The sequence below is a fragment of the Penicillium pulvis genome (genome assembly GCF_028828015.1).
Source record: "Penicillium pulvis strain IBT 33274 chromosome Unknown contig_12_segment0_segment0, whole genome shotgun sequence".
In the NCBI taxonomy this organism is placed as follows: Eukaryota; Fungi; Ascomycota; class Eurotiomycetes; order Eurotiales; family Aspergillaceae; genus Penicillium; species Penicillium pulvis.
Window position 1 is genome coordinate 730,971 of NW_026643072.1, and position 17,190 is coordinate 748,160.

A 17,190-nucleotide genomic window follows, 5' to 3' on the forward strand; every position below is an offset into this window, starting at 1 on the left:
AAAAAAAATTGATTTCCAGTGCACTAAGAAGTGCGAGCAAGAAGGATGGCGAGGGATATATATTGCGTCACCTGATGCGGATAACATAAGCGTGCCACGACTTGCCTAACATAGAGTTCGATTTATTTAGATCTCGGTCTTGCTCGGGTTCCAGGACACCGTTGATACGATGCTTTTCGATCATTCAAAGCTCAATGAAAACTTTGGAACCTCGGAACGCTTAGACTCTTTGTATGTACTATTAGTTACATCATAGTTACCCAACGAGAACTATTTACTCCAGGTCCCCAAAATTTTGAGAGCTCAATCCTAGCTCCGACCTCCGGACTACATTCTTCGACCAAAGCTCATTAGGTAGGTCAAATTGTCTATCATTTTCAGGAAGGGAAAGGAAAATTGAAAATAGCATTTCGTGGTCTATACATTTCTGCACTATTGCATTCATATCATATCACATCAACACGCGACAACGTTCAGGTCTCTAAAAATCCATGCGCAAAGCAATAGTCGGCGCAGCTTGCGGTACGTATTCATTTGCTTCACCAGCCGTTGAGGAGCTGGCTCCAATACCCGCACTGCGGAGAACCTCCTCCAGAAGCGACTTTTGGTCTGCATTCATATTTGCCACCAATGTTCGGAAACTGACTTGATCTGCTTTGGCCAATTCGAGCAGGTGACCAGCGGATTCCTGGTATACTGACTGTCCCTCGCGCTTGGCACGGGCTAACAGGGCAGACATGATAAGCGAGACTGCGGCCGGGGTCTCGGCAGGGGAGAAGGTCGAGTTGGGCACACAGGACACGAGAGTGCGAGCGAGAACAGCCCGCGAGTTCTCTGGGTCGGTGGGGATTTCGCCCGTGTCAGATGGACAGCCAACAAGGAAGGCGATCAAACGGGGAAGTAGATATCGGGAAACCACATCGTCTGTCATATAACGGGGAGTGGGCTTGAGCATGATTGAACGAAGACAACTAGCGGCAACGGTGGCCAGGCCGACATCCTGGAGACAATCGAGAAGCTCGTCGAGAACGCGATTGATAAGTGGGTCCTGTGGTGGGAGGACATGTCCACCTGCTGTTATCAAGAAAGTAATAGCTAACAACGTATTTTTGGCGCAAGGCATGGAGGTCTCTGACTCCCGACGCTGGGCGATCGTGAGGATGGTCAAGAAGCGGGTTAGACATCCTCGCATCTGGTAGGTTACTACGTCCATGTCGTCTTGATCTTCGGACGAATGGGTAATTCCGTGGATGAATTGTCGGAAAATCGGAAGAGCCTGGGGTACAACTTCGGTCTGGCAGATTCCAGTTGCCAATATAGTGGTGAAAATATGGAGGATGCAAGCGTGAAGGTCGTTGCGAATGATAGAAGGGAAGACTGACGCAACATCGACAAGAGAGCGCAGTGCCAGGCGAATCAGGGCCAGGGAATCGTCCGTGGAAACGTTGAACCGTGCAAGTGGAGTCGATTCACGGAGATTAGGCAGCATGCCCGCGAGAACCAAAATGATGTTTCTAGTCAGTTCAAACAGCTGCTCGATATCATCCGACAAATGATCACTTCGCTCCTGTTCGCTTTGTGCTGCCGGGTGGTCAAGCGAGAGGTTCTGCGCGATGCCCACAATGACTGTCTGTATAGGTGTGCTCTCAGTCAGAACGAGTCGATCAAAGGTATCCATAGTCTCCGAAAAGATGGCATCTTGGTAAATGGCATTACCAGAGATGACAGGTCTCAGGATTCTCTTGAGAGCCTGGAGGATGGCGAGGCGCTGCGAAGGTGAAGTTCCTTGGTCGACCAGAGATTCGAAAGCAAGGCCAAACAGAACGAAGAAGAACGCAACAGGCTCTTCGCGATAGTTGATGTCATGGCCCTTTCCTTGAGACTTGCTAGTGGAAAGTTCCTGGCCTTCTTTCGTCTCATCCTCAGGGCTACTGGGTTTTTCTGGTTGCTGCAGCTTGCCATCCAATGCATCAAAAACAAAGTCAATGTCTCTTTCAACCAGTCCAGCAATCGCATCAACGAGATTGAGCCAGGTATCTTGGTAGAACTTGAGCAATGTCTCTCTGTTCAAAGCAGCGTAAACCTCATCCAAGTCATTGCTCTGAGTGCTTGTACCCAAAGCGCCAGAAATGTCAGGCTCAAAGCGCAATCGAGCATACTCTTGGAGAGAAGCAAGCCATAGTGGTGTGAGTTTGGCAACATATGGCTGAACCACCTGGTTGAGGTACTCTTGGTCAATACTGGCAATCTGAAGCCTGGCCCAAGCGGAAAATAGCGCCAACTTGACCATCACTCGGGCGTTTGAGTTCAAGCCCTTGAGATCGCCAATATCAGTAGTTTCAGGATTTTCTACGTATCGATCAGCATGGTTCACATATACTAAGAGGGTACAACATACTGGCAAAATTCTCAAGGCCAAGTACGAGAAGCTTAAGAATTCTTCCCATGCGATCCACATTTGTCACAATTCCTGTCGCAATGAACGTGGCCGAGACATTGATTGCTTCCGAAGCCAACTCGGGGGACGAGTCGGCCGCAAATGCAGGAGTAAGTGCGGAACCGATTTGAGCTTGGTACTGCTCGAGCAAAGATGCCTCGGCGAAATCTGGGTCTGGAGTCTTGCCAAACATCTGGAATACGGTAAGTTAATGTAATCAAACAGGGACGAAAGATACGTACAGTCAAGACCTGGTCAATGATCTTCAAACCCCATACACGCAGCTCAATAACATTAGCAGTCGATGCTGAGAATGCCATTCTCACGATATCGCCAACTTTAGACTGAAGTGCTAGCTCAGCTGGAATAGTTTGGTCAGGCAGAATGGCTTCTTGCACTGTAGCGAGAAGCTCAGAGAGACAGGACATGGCAAAGTTGCGGGTTTGCCATTTCAGGAATTCCTGACCTGCGATAGCTCCGTTCGTAGGGTCACCTTGACCATCTCCAGCGACCGCGGAGGCAAACCCAGCAACTTCATCGTCTGGAATGTCCGCCGCAGCTGTTTGGACTGCTGTATTTGGTGGGACTTCCACTTTGTTGCGAGTTTTGGTCATGATATTCTGGCAGCGCTGAATCCAAAGCTCGGTTTCTGTGAGCGCTGTTTGCTGCAACCATTCATGAATCATAGTCCTGAGGGGAACGTTATCCGGCGCATCATCGAATGCAAGCCAGACGTCGTCTTCAAGAGTCTCGCTTGCAGTTTGGATCACGGATGTAGCGTCGCGCTTCATCAGATTGCTTAGACCACGAACAGCAACGTCTCGCATAAATGAATTATTTGCGCGAAGCTCTTTCTGCAAACGCTTAACATATCCAGGAATATCCACATAGCTGGATGCATATAGAGAGAAGTGATCCAAGCACTTGGAGCTCTCAGTGACCAAAGCAGTGTTTTCCTCCAGCTGGAATTGGCGTAGAAGAGTAAGAATAAGGTTGCGGGTCTTTGCGATGTCTTGCAAATCTGGCCCAAGAACATTGATCAGCGAATCAACGCATCGACTAATGACAACAGGAGTCAAAAATGCCATCTCAATATTGGATGTCGCCAAGGCTGCGCATTCTTCATTGTGGGTGTCGGCATTGTAGAGCTGAGCCAGCATACCCAATGAGCTGGAGGCAAATGGAGAGAATGTCAGGCCGGCAGAGTTGGCCACTCTTTCCAGCCCACCAAGAGCCCAGAAATGGACAACAGGGTGCGGATCATTGCATAGAGACATCAGGACTCCAACAATCGTCTTGAGATGCAATCCAGCTGCCATACCGCCGACTTGGGAATGAATGCATCCAAGAGCAGCAGCACAGCCAGCTCGAGCGTTTGGCTCTCGGTTTGCAACAATGGTGTCCACAAGCCAATTGACCAGTGTATTAGTGCAGGCGTTTCCAGCACTATCGCACAGACGACCCAGTGCCTCCACGCCAATTGTTCTTATTATAGGGTCGGCGTCGATAGTAAATTTCTGAATGAGCTCCTGCAGGGTCTTTTCTGTCGATGCGTTCAACTTTCCAGCCACGAAGTCGGTTTCCTTAACGGCGACTTTCAGGGCATGCAAAATAGCAACAGCAACGTTGACACCTAAAGCAGCTTTCCGTCCAGGGTTTCTCTGGAGAGCCGGAGATGTCAGGAATGAAGCAATTTGCTCCACACTACTTTCTTGAATCTTAGGTGAGTGAAGAGCAATGGCAACCGAGAACAGATCAATTGCCGAGTTGACAACGCCGGTGGTCGGTGGATCCACCACGAGAGAATCGCCATCTCGCAGGCTGTAGAGAAGCACGGAGTCATGCTCGCTCGCTTGGCATACAGGGAACGTAAGGGCATCATCGACGACTTCATCGACTGAATCAATAGCAGACCAAGCAGGGCTATTTTCACTTCCATGGGTGCCTGACAGTGCAGCATAGATATACTGTCGGGCAAGTCCAGTGACACCAAAGCCGTAGTTATCGCACAGATCCCACAGGCCATCAAATTGGCCAGTTGAAGCTGCAATGGAGCTTTCCACGGGCCTGTACTGCGCATCTGGATCCGCAAATGAAGAAACAGCAAGACTGAGCAGGCTAGACTGGGAAATGATGTCACCATGGCTAGGATGGTGAACATGCACCAATTTTGAGAAACATTGCAAAACTCGACGGCGAACCATCGTGGTGAAGTCGTGTAGCTGAAGGGAGGGATGGAGACGTTGGGAGATATCTTCCATGGACTTGGGTCGTGGCAAGTCATCCAAAAACTCGACAGTGTTCTGCAGCATAGCTGCGATTCTCTTCGCACCATCTGCAGTAATGAGCTTGCTGTTGAACTCCATAAAAACCAGGAGGGCGCTCAAAGCACATTCACGCACATGGGCGAGGAAGCTCGTCTCTAAAGTGCTTGGCTGGGCGGAATTCTCCTTTTTCAAATGTTTTGGCAGAGCATTCTTCCATAGTAACATGAGTTGGGAAAGATGAATTTTGACGAAGCTCGGGCCGAGAGGCATCAGACCTCCAATCAAGATCCATGCAACCTGTATTTGCGTACTTGCAACTCGGAGCTCACACGTGCTGCTAGTCTTGAGAAGATCTGTAGCCTGGGAGAAGATGCGCGCAAATACGTCGACAGCTCCATAAAGTGGTTGTAGGCGGGAAGTACTCAGCATCGCCGAAAGGCCGTTTGCATACCCAACGCATCGACGAGGTGACTGTCGTGGTGTAGCAAGTTGCCCGATCTCCCTGTTTAAACTGTTCATGCAGATGGTCACGCAAGCAAGAAGTTGATAAGGGCATGCAAGCACGAAGCTTCGCAGGCAATGAGCAGTATGAATCTGGACTGTGTAGCTGGGATGGGGTAAAACTTGGAGCAAGGCATCACGACAACTATCGGCATGGACGGCAAAGGCGGATCCGAGAGATGAGATCAAGGACGACAATGTACTGACAGCGCTGGTCAACGTATACTTGCTGGGCTCGCGACGTTCTTGGACCACTTGTGGGTAGTCCTTCAGGATATAGTTGATGATCCATTTCGCAGCATTAAGCTGGCTGCTCTCCTGCAGCATCTCATGGCCAATAGTGTCTTCCAGAATGGTCTTCACAAACTTGCGGGTCATAAGTAGGCGGAATCGGTTGTACGTGACCGTCGGGTGGTTGAGCAGTTCAATAAGCAAGTTGGAGGCAATTTCCCCATATCGCTCCTCGACAATCTTATCTCCCAGGTTTCGTAGTACAAACTTGTAGCACATGCAGATGCCAGCACGCGTGCGGTTAGATGTTGTGCTCTTCAAATACTGCGAAGAAAGCTGGCGCAAGAGATCTGGAAGAAGGAAGAACAATCGAGATTCGGACTTCTTTGGCGCAACAGACGACTCTGACATTTCGGCCTCTTCTTCGTCTCCAGGTCCAAGGCCTGGCTTCTTAGACATCCTCTTCATCTTCTTGGACTTTGGCTTTGGAGCCGCCATGACATGCGTTTCCGTGGCATGAAGCTTTATTAACGCACGGCCAAGACAAGCCGCTGCAGCATGGCGAACCGGCGCAGTGGGGCTATCGATGACCTTCCACATCATGGTCTTCAAGACCTCGAAGTCGTTCACATTATCAAAGAATGGGGTCGTATTTATCAACTGTTCCAAGCAGCGGCATGCATGCACTTGAACGAACGTCGACTTGTCGCCAGTCGCCGCATTGCGCGCCTGCTTCCAAATATCGCGGGCAGTCGTCTCATCGATCGGGACACCGATGCCTACCACAATCTTGCGAAGCACAGAGAATATGACACCCCGCAGGCCCGTATGGTTACTAGCAGACTTGAGCAGCTTCAGCATGCCCGACGTTGCAACGTTGGACTGCATGAATGCGCTGTCACCAGCTGTAGCAAACACCTCACCCAGACAATGCGCCGCAGCGAATTTGACCTTCACATCTGCCTCGCTCTTGCTTGCATTTATAAGCCCAAGTAAATCTGTTATGGTCTCGAAGAGGATGCCGCGATCCCCTTTCGCGAGAATAGTACCGAAGCATCGTCCCAGGTTGTTGCGGAGGACTCTCGTAATCGTGGGGGAGGTAAGGGTCAAGATTTTAAACAATTCCTTTTTCAGTGATTTTTGCTGAGCTGAGAGCTGTGCGAAATCGAGACCACAGATGAACTGCACAAGATCGGAGGTGAATGTAAGCAAGTAGAGGTCCTGTTGTTCTGAGGGGAGAGCATGGAGCTTGGAGACATCCAGCTCCGGAGCCGCATTCTCGGGCGCTGTAGATGCAGGGGCGGATTCGGAGGAAGACATTGAGAGTGTTAAATTGAGGATTTAGCAATCCCCATAAAAGGATTGGAAAGGCAGTAAACACGAAGGTCGATGTATGTATGTGTGCCTCCTGATGCCCGCGGAGCGGAGGGCGGATAATCTGTCGGCCCGGTTTTGGAATGTATGGATTGCGCCGCATTAGTTCTTGATTGAGATTAGGTTAAACACCAAACAAAGGGAGATGGAAATGGCACTGCAATGGAGCAGACTACGACAACCCCGTGCGACTTCGGTCTGCAGCGCCTGTCGCAGGTTCAGCTCAGGCCCGGTCTCGTTCTCCGGACACAGCAAATGGTCAACGATCAAACATGACAAGGCGAAGAATGACAAGTCAAAGAGCAAGGAGCGCCAGATGGTGAGCAAGGAGATCAGCAATGCGACACAATGTACGTTCAATATCAGTCAAAACAAATCTTTTCTAGGTGACTAATCGCTCTTTCTGCGGTAGTATGGGGCCCCGATCCGAAATACAATCCTCGCCTCACCCTCGCCTTGACAAATGCGAAGCGTGCCTCCATTCCCAAAATAATCATTGAAGCAGCAATTGCGCGTGGACAGGGACTCAGTGTAACCGGACAAGCACTGGAGTCATTGACAATTGAAGCAATGCTACCCGGATCAGTGGCAGCAGTAGTCGAATGCCAGACGGACCAGAAGGCGCGCGTGCTACAAGACATCCGACACTCGATCAAAACGTTCGGAGGTACTGTGACACCAACTACATTCTTGTTTGAGAAGAAAGGCCGAGTTATCATGGAGAAGAAGGAAGGCTTGAATGCGGATGACTACTTGGATCAGGCCATCGAGGCTGGAGCAACGGATATTATCACGGATGAAGAGGGCCGCCTAGTCGTGTTCACCGATCCGTCGGAAACTAAGAAAGTCGGAGAGTTGTTCTCGAACCTATCGGGTCTTACAATTGAGGTATTGGAGTTCTTCTGGGATCCGAATCAGGATACCATGGTCCAGGTACAGGATGCAGAGCAGGCCGAGATTACCGGGAACCTTCTTAGTTCCTTGCGTGATGAACCAAGTGTACAAGATATCTATCTGAACACTTTGGACAAGCTTTAGGGTAACTGTTTCAAATTAAGCTTTGAGTCGGGTGTGGGTAGTACATCTCGAGCTTGAAGGTGTATATCTTGTACAATAGCCCTGGGGGCATAATAGAGGTACACATATATGTAGATATCATTGATAGGCCGGGAACACAAACTTGCCATGGCATTATTTGACAAACTGAACTTCAAAGGCTGGAGACCAACATTTGAACGATGTAAATCTGATGCTAGCACATAAGAATATCTCACGTTGAGCTAAGCAAATGCCAATCATTCCTTCCGCAGAGCTTTCATAGTACTTCTCATTAGCTCGCCCGTGCCCGTACTACCAACTGCATCTAGCCAATCCAGCATATGCACCCGGTACTCCTGCCAAGTTATCTTTGCTCCTCCCTCCTTTTCAAGGGCCTGCAATGCCTTCGGGGCAACCGGTTTTCGCAACTTAGGCCGATCCTCCGCAATTTGCTGATCATCTTCCAGATCTGCAAAGCAAGCCGCAGAGAGATTACAGAGCGCGGCATGATGACTGAGAGAGAATATCGAGGGCAATGTGCATTGGAAAGCGCTTTTATGGTCGTAGTGCTTAGCAGTCTCGTTAACATCGCGGATATAGTTTGTGAAGACCGATATGCTGGGCGCAGGTACAAGACAGGCGCGGGCATTGGGGTCCTCTGAGTTGAGCGCACGATTTCGCCATATTAAGTTGCATGCGTCCATAACATAGCCGTTGAACTGGCCCACGACTTTAGGATCGTAGAGCGGGTCCGAAGGATTGGCTGATTTGATGATTTTGGAGGTGAGGGAGTTTTCAAATGATGATTTGTATGCCGCCAGGATGGAGCTGAGGATTGAAATGACGGAGACGATGGGTGTAAAGGTGATTGTGTATATTGACGGGGCAGGGGGGACTGTCAGTCGGATGCCAGCATTCTCGGATGCATGGGAGAAAAGGTCTGCAAGGCACTGGTAGAACTGAAGGATGGACAAGATGGCTGGTCTGGAAGCTATCTGGCCATCATCTGAAACGGAATGAATTTCTTGTATCGCTGATGCTAAAAGCTCGGCATGTCCTATCAATTCTGCCAAAGGAACTGATACCTCTGAGATAGACTGCTGAGTTCGGAGCTTGACACCCCATTCATTGATCAATGCCGAGTAAAACTCAAGCAAATCCGTCCTGGAGGCGCAAGAGTCGTCCAACACAGAAGCCTCCAGCGGCCATAGTATTTTGGTGCGGAGCGAGTGGTATGCTTCAATTGGGAGGTATCGAAGTAGTCGCAGCACTTGTTCGCGATTATCTCGCCCATTCCAAGACTCAAGGTACGACTCCAGAAACGACTGGATCGAAGGTAGGAGTTGCTAGGTTCCGATCAGCTATTTGAATCCATCACACCGAAATCAGCTATCTTACCTTGGTGTATGCAGCATATCCTTCAACAAAGCCCAGCACATAAGATATGAGATCTGGTTCATCATCCTCGTTCCGCTCTTGAATATTCTCTAGCCTATCTTGTAGAAAGGCTTTCAACCACTCATCAAGCCGATGATTTGCAGCTTCAGACTGAATTAGATGGAGATATTTTTGAGCCATGCCATCACCAAGCGTTGAAATGATCTGGTTGGGCAATTCGATCATTTCTATCTTGTCAACAAAATGTTCGATACCGCGTAGTTCCTCTAGGGAAGTGTGTTTATTTGACACACGCGATGTTTGCAAAACAGGGATAGCGACTTCGATTCTGCTTCTTTTCACTGCACCCCGGTGAACAACTTGATAGCTTGAGCCTTGCGCAGCTTCGGCCTTTTCCAAATTTGCATTCTGCAGCACCTTTGCATGATTCGCCCATTCGAGATCGGGGTGCTTGAAGAACAGAGCAGCCCTTCTGGATCCACCTACATCCCCAATAATAATTTCAGGATAGTAATTTTTGAAGATCTTGAGTAGAGTCACCAGCTCTTTGTCTTCTCCACCCGCATTCTGAATCAGCTCCATCAGCGCCTGGATGCGGAATGGCTTTACATGTTTTCTTCTTGTAATCAGCGAGAGAAGATGGCAGAGCGGCTTGCGCAGACTAATCATGTCAAGATGGTTGAATAAGACGGCATAAAGCTTTCCAAGGTGAGTTTTGTCCTCGAGAAAATCGTATGTGAGGATCAGCCAGCGGACAAGCAGAGACTGCGTCGCCGGGCTGGGTTTGGACTTGCTTGGACCCAGAGAGGAGATGACTCGTGTGACATGCTTGGGTACGACACTGGCTTGTGGGTACAGGTTCTTGATGAGAGTGGTAGTGGTACCTTGGTCCAGATTGTTTTTTGTTGTCAGGATCTTCAACAGCCGGCCCAGTGCATCAGATGAAATGCCACCCTCATACCCGTTTGACGCAATCTGTTTAGCCAACTCCCCAGCATCCGCATATCTTTGCTTGGACGGGACAAAAGCAACTGGGAATGCATTAGTTTCCGCTCTGCTGCTTTGAATACTACTTTCCGGATGCCCTACCTGCTTCCAAATGCTTGACAGCATCGAGCAAGCTGCCCCGCTCATTACTTTCTGTAATTTATCAGTGGATGCTCTGATTCACAATATTATTGAATATTGAAAGATACCTGAGTCAAGGTCCATTGAGATTGAATGCCTGTAGTCCCGTTGTAAAAGGTGCTACTCTATTGTGCCTGTCGAGTGGGGGATGCGCGCCAGATCTTCAGCGCGTGCACACGTCGATTGACGCGCTCCAAGTCTGGGTGGCAGAAAAAGGCGCAGAGGGAAATTGAGCCAATAAAAATGATCAACTTAGACATTCATACAGAAACAATCAGACGGCCTTGGACAACGTTGAGTACCGTGGCATAGAAAGTAGAACGTGGGCGCGAAACGTCGAAGCCGCGCTTAAGCCCGATCGGGCAATCCATAACAATGGGCAAAATTTGCAAGTTCATCATCTACGACATCACTAACTTTGTTTTCTACATACGAAGCTATTCAAATTAAAAACAAAATATTATTTCAAATTCTAAAGAATAATTTTGGTCTCAAGAAATTCAAAATAGATAGTATCTTCCTTGGCAAAGGTGATATGCACCAAATGTCAGAAGGAGACTGATAACAGCAATACTCTTTATGGAGTCACTGTGTTTCCGGCTTTCGTAAAGTTGTGGTTCCCTAAGGAAAGACCGCTCATTTACGCTTGCGGGCAGGCTTAGACGACTTTGAGTCGACCTTGGAAGAGGTCTGAGTGGCAATCTCTGGCTGCTTCTCAGACTCGACGACGGGTGCCGTCTCTTCCTCTTCCTCGTCACTATCACCGCCCTGTCCGAACTCGTTGACACGCTTGAAGTCAACCTTGTATTTCCAGCCCTGATAGAGCCAGATAAAGAAGATGACATCGTCACGAAGAGTAGCCAGGCGGTGCAACCAAGGCATTTTGACCGTAAAAGCGAAAAGATCGTCGATGAAAGTGTTGAGGAACTTGTAGGCCATGGCTTTGCCGGGCATGTGCGCAACAGACTAAATATCTTATGTCAGTATATATATTAAACTATTTCAAAGGGCAGGTATCTTACCTTCAGTCGGTAATTGATATACAAGCTGGGAACCATCATGAGGAATCCGTAGGCGTAGACACTACCAACAAGAGTCTCGATGATGTACGAGTACCAGGACTTGTGAGTGTTGTAGACCAGGCTGTAACCAGCGTATGCCAGGAGCAAAGGCACTGCAACGATGTACAAGTAACGGAAAGCGATCTCGTCATACTCCTGGGTCTTCTTCTCAGTCTCGGAGAGCTTGTGCTTGTCCTCGAAGACAATGACGTAAGGCAGGAACGAGAAGAACGAATCAGCCGGCGGGGGACGCAGACGAACGTCAACAGTCTTGGTAACCTTCCAAGCCTCTAAAAGAATACCGAAGCCCTGGCTAGCGAGAATCATCCAAGAGGTGTTTTCACTGTTATCCATGAGGTAGAGAAAGATGACAGCCTGCATGAAAACATTGGCCAAGATCGTGCGAACAGATGTACCGACGTTGTCCTTCTTCTTGCGCCAGTGAGACTAAATTATTCGTGATTAGCAAGACAACAACATCGGTAATACAGTCCATCTTTTGAGTGAGCCCAGATTACTTACAATATCGTTCTTGAACGCCAGAGTCTCGAAGAGCATGTGCAGAATTGTGACCACACCAGTGGTGCACAGGAGATAGATGTTGGTATCGAGCAGGATCTCCTTGACCATCTCCCACTCAGTACCATCACCGCCACCAGGAACGGGACCACCGTGGGCAGCCTGTCGAGCACTCTGCTTGGAGCCCTCATCAACGCTGGTGATAATGCTAAACTTCCAGTTGGCCATGTTGTTGAGAGTGATGCGTAGAGGAACACTCTCAACAGTCGAATTCAACTCCGTCATGTGAGTGCGCAGCTGCCAGAAAGTATTCAGAAACACAATAGGATAGTACCAGCCATTCTTGCCGCTAATATCGCGAGCACTGGTACGTTCCAGCTGGACATACTGGCGGACCGCAGGGTGCATCTGGGCAAATTTCTGGGTGCCAGAATCGGGAATCAAGGAGACGGTGAAGTTAGGGTGGTAGTAGGAAGAGATTGAAACTTTGGGGGTATTGTCTTCCTCCTCCTCTACCTCACCGTCATCGGACAAGAGGTTCTTGAGCTTCTTGACCTTCTTCTTGGCCAGGTACTGGTTCAGGGGTCGCTGGAAGTGAACAGCATTGTCGCTACTGTAGCCCTTGGCCGCAGGATCAAGTTCATGTCCCGTGCGGGCCACAAAGAAATGCGCCCAGAGTGTACCGTTCTGCTGAACCTGCTTCGGTACCTGGATGGTGGTATCAATCTCACGGGTATCAGTGTAGTTTCCAAGGGTGAAATTCTTCTCCTGCAGAACGAGGACAGTTTCCGGGGACTTGAGTGAGGGCAGCGAGAGATAAGGTGTCACATAGATGCTAATGTCGAGGGCAGTATCGGCAGCCCAGATAGGAGCAATGATTTCCGGGAGAATGCTAGGATCGGCGACTTCGCTGGGGTCCGGGCGATGCTCAAAGGTAGGCATCTTGCCCGAGGCTGGGCTGACGCTGACATCGGATGATGCATTGTCCTTGTTGAAGAATCGACCAATCACGAATTGCACAAGGAGGAAAATTCCCAGGCCTTGCAAAGCGCCCTTAAAGCCAGACTAGATAGCATTGTCAATAAACCGAGACCCTCGGATCCACCTCGATAATCAAGACCACGTACGCTGGACGACGCCGCCTCCTCTCTTCGTTGCCTCTGTTCAGGCATGATGGGATGATTAAGGGAGAGATGGCAAAAGAGAAAGGGAAGAGGCCAAATCGGCCGGAATGGAAGTTAGCGGGCACGTCTTACCCGTCAGTCTGGGCCTGAGAGCTAGAAACCCAGGGAAAGTTGACGCGGGGGCTTGGCATTGGCGGTGGCTCAGTCATCTGTTCCCCTCCAACTCCAACTCTCCAACTCCACAATTGTCCAATCCTACCTCGGCAACGCCTATATACTTGTCGCGAACTCTTTGCGATCGCGCAATGGGTATCGCACTCCAGTGCTGGCGCTGACCCGATGGACAACCACCCTTCTCCCGACTTTCGCGCGCAGCAGTTCCCATCGCATAGTGAGCCAAGAGTATGGCTAATCACCGCCGGAGACTCGCCGATTGGCATCTCGGTCGCGCGGCAGGTCCTTGCGCATGGTGATTCCGTTCTGCTGGGGCTCGCGCATACAGTTCTGGATCGAGATCATCGCCGTCGGGATGGATTCGAAGCTTTTTTGGCTGAAATCGAGGAGCACAGCGACGAAGGATGGAAGGACCGGATGAAAGCGGTCCCTTTGGATATAAGGTGCGCGCGCAGACATGCCGGAGCTTTTACTAGTCCATGAAGAGCTTGAAAGCATACTAATTGCCTTCGTTCTATAGAATGATGGGTGAATGCCAAGCAGTTGTCGCAGAAGCGGCGGCGACATTCGGCCGGGTAGACATGCTTCTATGCTGCACCAGTCAAGGTAAAAACACCATGGAGTACATTCATGATAAATGAGAGTATCATTGACAACCTTCTAGCTTTGATTGGCACTGTTGAAGAGCTGTCGGCTTCAGCGCAAACCCTGAACCTTGTGCGCGACCAATTCGAGATCAACTATTTCGGTCCTTTGAACATAATCAAGGCTGCATTGCCACACATGAGGAGAGAGAGCAACGGCCATGTGATGATCCTTTCAGGAATCAGTAAGCTCCTCCCGCTCCCTTACAAGACAACTATATATCTGATAAATCACAGCGGCGCACATAGGCACCCCAGGCCTTGGAATGTACTGCGCAGCCGGTTGGGCTCTAGAAGGATTCTGCGATGTAAGCTTACGCTTTTCAGTCGCCAATGAGGTATTAGCTAATAATATATCAGAGCCTTGCCTTTGAGGTCGCACCCTTCAACATCAAAGTCACCATTTTCCAGTGCAGCATCGAAATCGGCATTCTCACCAATCTCGTCACCAGTGTGCCGCCGATCTTCCCAGCCTATTCACCATCAAACAACAGTGCACCCCTATTCCGCGGGATACTCAACCACCTCGTTCCTCGACTTCCGGACGCCCATTCCGAGGGCGTACAAAACCAGCCCACGTCATCCAGGAAAGACGATCCAGAGAACACGAGAGTCAGCTCAATTGAGAATGGCCCATTCTCTGTGCCAGAAGTCGTCTCTATGCACCCGCCGTTGAGTTCGGCGCACCTGGAGGTTCTGGTGGCTGAAACCGTATATGCCATCACATCCATTGGCGGCCATGAAAATCCGCCATCTCGTCACATCGTGGGACAGGAAGGTGTTGCCAGTGTGAAGGAGAAATTGAAGACAGTTAGCGAAGAGTTAGAAGATTTTATTCAGGCTAGTTTTGCGGTTGATGTTGCAGCAGACTCGGATCCTATGCCCCCAATCGTTTAAACTAGAGACCCTATTCGGGTCATAATCATACGGCTAAAATCTACGCAGAAGCAAAAATTTTTCTCCCATTTCATCTATACTGGCAATCAAGAGAAAGGAGATAAACGGCACTTCAGGCCGAAAAAGAAAGATATCGATAGGGTGCAAATGAACTACAACTTGATCAATCCACAGAGGCTCGGATTCAAAGTAATGTACATCGCGCGCTAAATCAGCCACACCAGTGTCAACGCCCCCAGAAAAAAAAAGCCAATGCGAGAGCATTTCCGCTAATTTAGAAGCGATACTCATTTATTTCGGGAGTACCATCTCTGGCGTACGTCCCAGAGTGAACCCATATCTTGGTTTCTGCGGTAGCAACGAAACTCTTGCCATGCATTCGCGGTGCGCTTGCCTTTTGCTCTTCCATCAACAGCCAAGATATGGCCGATTAGTGTCTGTGGTACTGTGATATCGTGAACGATGACCTCGTCTGGTATGCAGATCGGATCTTGAGATTGGGTATGAGCTAGGGGGTTGGTCGTTTGTACTTCAGCTTCAGGGTTAGGATCAAGTGTAGGATCAGAACTCGACTTCATGGTGAGGGGTGTAAAGTCGGTTGTAGTTGAATCCTCGGCTGCATTTGCCGCACTGGGAGATCCAGCGACAAGTGGAGGTTTTGGTGTTTCCACTGTCATGTAATCTGGGTCTGGTACAACTGTGCTGTCGAGGTTATGCATATCTGACGTAGGTTCTAGCCTGGGCTCGAGGTCTGGTGACCGAATTACAACCTGCACTGTTGACCGAGTTGTCCGAGTTGTCCGAGTTGACCGAGTTGACCGACGTGCGGGTATATCCATCGATTCAGTCTTGGGCTGTTCTTCGAATTTGGGTTCAACGATGGGGACTTTGGGTGGTCGGCCCGGTTTCCGCTTGACAGGAGGCCGTGCTGCAGGCTGGGGAACTGGGCGCTTCAGGCTGTTGCATGATGCTTTAACGGGGCTCATGATCACAACCTGTACCGTTGGTGTCTTTTCTTGTGGCTTGAAAACTGGCTCGCCCGGTGGACTAGATGGTGGTCGGCTCGAAATTGGACTATATGGCGGAGTGGAAAGCGGAGAGGACATGATAAGATCATTCTTGGTTTGGTCGATGCTGTGCGCTTCTTCGCGTGACACCTTGTCCCACTTTTGGCTCTGCTTGTGGTCGTTGTCCATTTGAGTCTCAGACCGGGCGATCTGTGCATCAAGGATGATATCTTCCTTGTTGTTGTCGATGACTTGAGCCTCATTTTCTTTCTGAGCTGAATCAGTTGATGCCTCCTCGGACTTGTTACTCAGGCTATTCGGCTCCTTGCTCGGACTTATCTGCGGTCCACCCCCTTGGCTTGACGATTCGGCTTTGGGGGATTGGGTGAAAGCACTTTGCAGAAAGACACGCTCTCCAGCCGGCAGTACGAATGACAGTTTAGAGCCATTGATCTTATGGACCTGTATAATAGTTAGTATAACGTTTTCCGACCACCCACCGCTCCGGGTAAACCATACTCTAGCCTCCTTGTCAATTACTATTCGATCGGCTCCTTTGCCGTAAACATAGTTGAATCTCCAAACGTCCCCGACTTGAATCACTCCTTCATTGACCAAAGTGACCAGCTTCACTCTGCTCGCTTCGCCCGAAGCAAGACTCTTATCCAATTTCTGTTTCTGGCCCCAGAACTCCTCATATTCCCGTTCCTTGAACGAGTCGAAGTCGCCATTCTCCCGCTCTTGTCGTGCCTGGTCTGCTTGCCGCAACCATTCGGGGTCATAGCGGCCATTGTGTAGGTCAATCTGGAACTGGCGGATGCAATCCCGCCAGTTGTTTGAATACCGAACAAAGGACTCAGGGAGTAGTGGAATCTTTGCACTTGGGTCATCTGCTGGTGGATCTGGGTTTGGGTGGGTATCGGCGGGAAGAAGATCTAGAATTTGGCGTTTCTCATCCTCATCCAAGGCATGCCACGCTGCAGAGCTGGCGAGGAGTTTCTGAACATGAAAAAAAAAAAAATTTAGCTCATGAATTGCAATCTGATGGCCTCCCCTGGGCATATTGGGACATACCACTAGGTCTGCATCGATCAAAACCGACTTCTCACTTGTCATTACCTGCTCCTCGCTCCACTTTCCCCGAGCTGCGGCTTTGCGGGGTGTTTTCTTGGTAGGGGACCCCGCTCCTGATCGTTTCTGAGGAGGCATTGTGTTGGAAAGACCCTCCGCTGCATCTGCAGAGCTGGGTGCGGTTTGTCTATAGCATGATCGTAGTTAGAAGTCAATACGCTCGTACACAACACCCAAAGCGGAGAGGTTGATAGCTTTACCCCGAGGGCTTGGTTCTGCCTCCCTTCACCGCCCTCTTGCGGGCCATTCTGGCCGATTG

The 17,190-nt window shown here is 49.7% G+C and overlaps 6 protein-coding genes across 6 annotated transcripts; 2 read left to right on the forward strand and 4 right to left on the reverse strand.

The window, feature by feature from the left end:
• Positions 1–481: 481 nt before the first annotated feature.
• On the reverse strand, positions 482–6,756 carry N7503_001496 (AP-1 complex accessory protein LAA1; the record flags this gene model as incomplete). Its single annotated transcript, XM_057061043.1, has 3 exons — positions 482–2,349; positions 2,399–2,630; positions 2,680–6,756. 3 exons carry the CDS (start codon positions 6,754–6,756, stop codon positions 482–484), a joined length of 6,177 nt encoding a protein of 2,058 aa, XP_056925005.1.
• Positions 6,757–6,961: 205 nt separating this feature from the next.
• Positions 6,962–7,848, forward strand: N7503_001497 (post-initiation translation factor DPC29; the record flags this gene model as incomplete). Its single annotated transcript, XM_057061044.1, has 2 exons — positions 6,962–7,160; positions 7,223–7,848. 2 exons carry the CDS (start codon positions 6,962–6,964, stop codon positions 7,846–7,848), a joined length of 825 nt encoding a protein of 274 aa, XP_056925006.1.
• A 257-nt stretch (positions 7,849–8,105) lies between these two features.
• On the reverse strand, positions 8,106–10,458 carry N7503_001498 (Mis6 domain protein; the record flags this gene model as incomplete). The annotated part of the gene is made up of 4 exons (XM_057061045.1): positions 8,106–9,194; positions 9,247–10,277; positions 10,336–10,386; positions 10,443–10,458. 4 exons carry the CDS (start codon positions 10,456–10,458, stop codon positions 8,106–8,108), a joined length of 2,187 nt encoding a protein of 728 aa, XP_056925007.1.
• Positions 10,459–11,010: 552 nt separating this feature from the next.
• N7503_001499 (CLPTM1 family protein) lies at positions 11,011–13,126 on the reverse strand (the record flags this gene model as incomplete). Its single annotated transcript, XM_057061046.1, has 4 exons — positions 11,011–11,340; positions 11,397–11,882; positions 11,958–13,019; positions 13,082–13,126. The coding sequence occupies 4 exons, from the start codon at positions 13,124–13,126 to the stop codon at positions 11,011–11,013; spliced, it is 1,923 nt and encodes a 640-aa protein (XP_056925008.1).
• A 199-nt stretch (positions 13,127–13,325) lies between these two features.
• Positions 13,326–14,820, forward strand: N7503_001500 (short chain dehydrogenase/reductase family protein). Its single transcript, XM_057061047.1, has 5 exons — positions 13,326–13,695; positions 13,773–13,858; positions 13,917–14,081; positions 14,134–14,204; positions 14,257–14,820. The coding sequence occupies exons 1-5, from the start codon at positions 13,418–13,420 to the stop codon at positions 14,791–14,793; spliced, it is 1,137 nt and encodes a 378-aa protein (XP_056925009.1). The 5' UTR covers positions 13,326–13,417; the 3' UTR covers positions 14,794–14,820.
• A 260-nt stretch (positions 14,821–15,080) lies between these two features.
• On the reverse strand, positions 15,081–17,178 carry N7503_001501 (uncharacterized protein; the record flags this gene model as incomplete). The annotated part of the gene is made up of 4 exons (XM_057061048.1): positions 15,081–16,262; positions 16,320–16,799; positions 16,875–17,058; positions 17,132–17,178. 4 exons carry the CDS (start codon positions 17,176–17,178, stop codon positions 15,081–15,083), a joined length of 1,893 nt encoding a protein of 630 aa, XP_056925010.1.
• Positions 17,179–17,190: the final 12 nt, after the last annotated feature.

What these genes read in the sequence shown, in the direction of transcription:
- N7503_001500 (XM_057061047.1), top strand. Translation starts at nt 13,418, where the DNA reads ATGGACAACCACCCTTCTCCCGACTTTCGCGCGCAGCAGTTCCCATCG. An exon ending in TCTATGCTGCACCAGTCAAG is followed by an intron (nt 13,859 to 13,916) that starts GTAAAAACACCA and finishes ACAACCTTCTAG; the next exon opens with CTTTGATTGGCACTGTTGAA. An exon ending in CTCTAGAAGGATTCTGCGAT is followed by an intron (nt 14,205 to 14,256) that starts GTAAGCTTACGC and finishes ATAATATATCAG; the next exon opens with AGCCTTGCCTTTGAGGTCGC.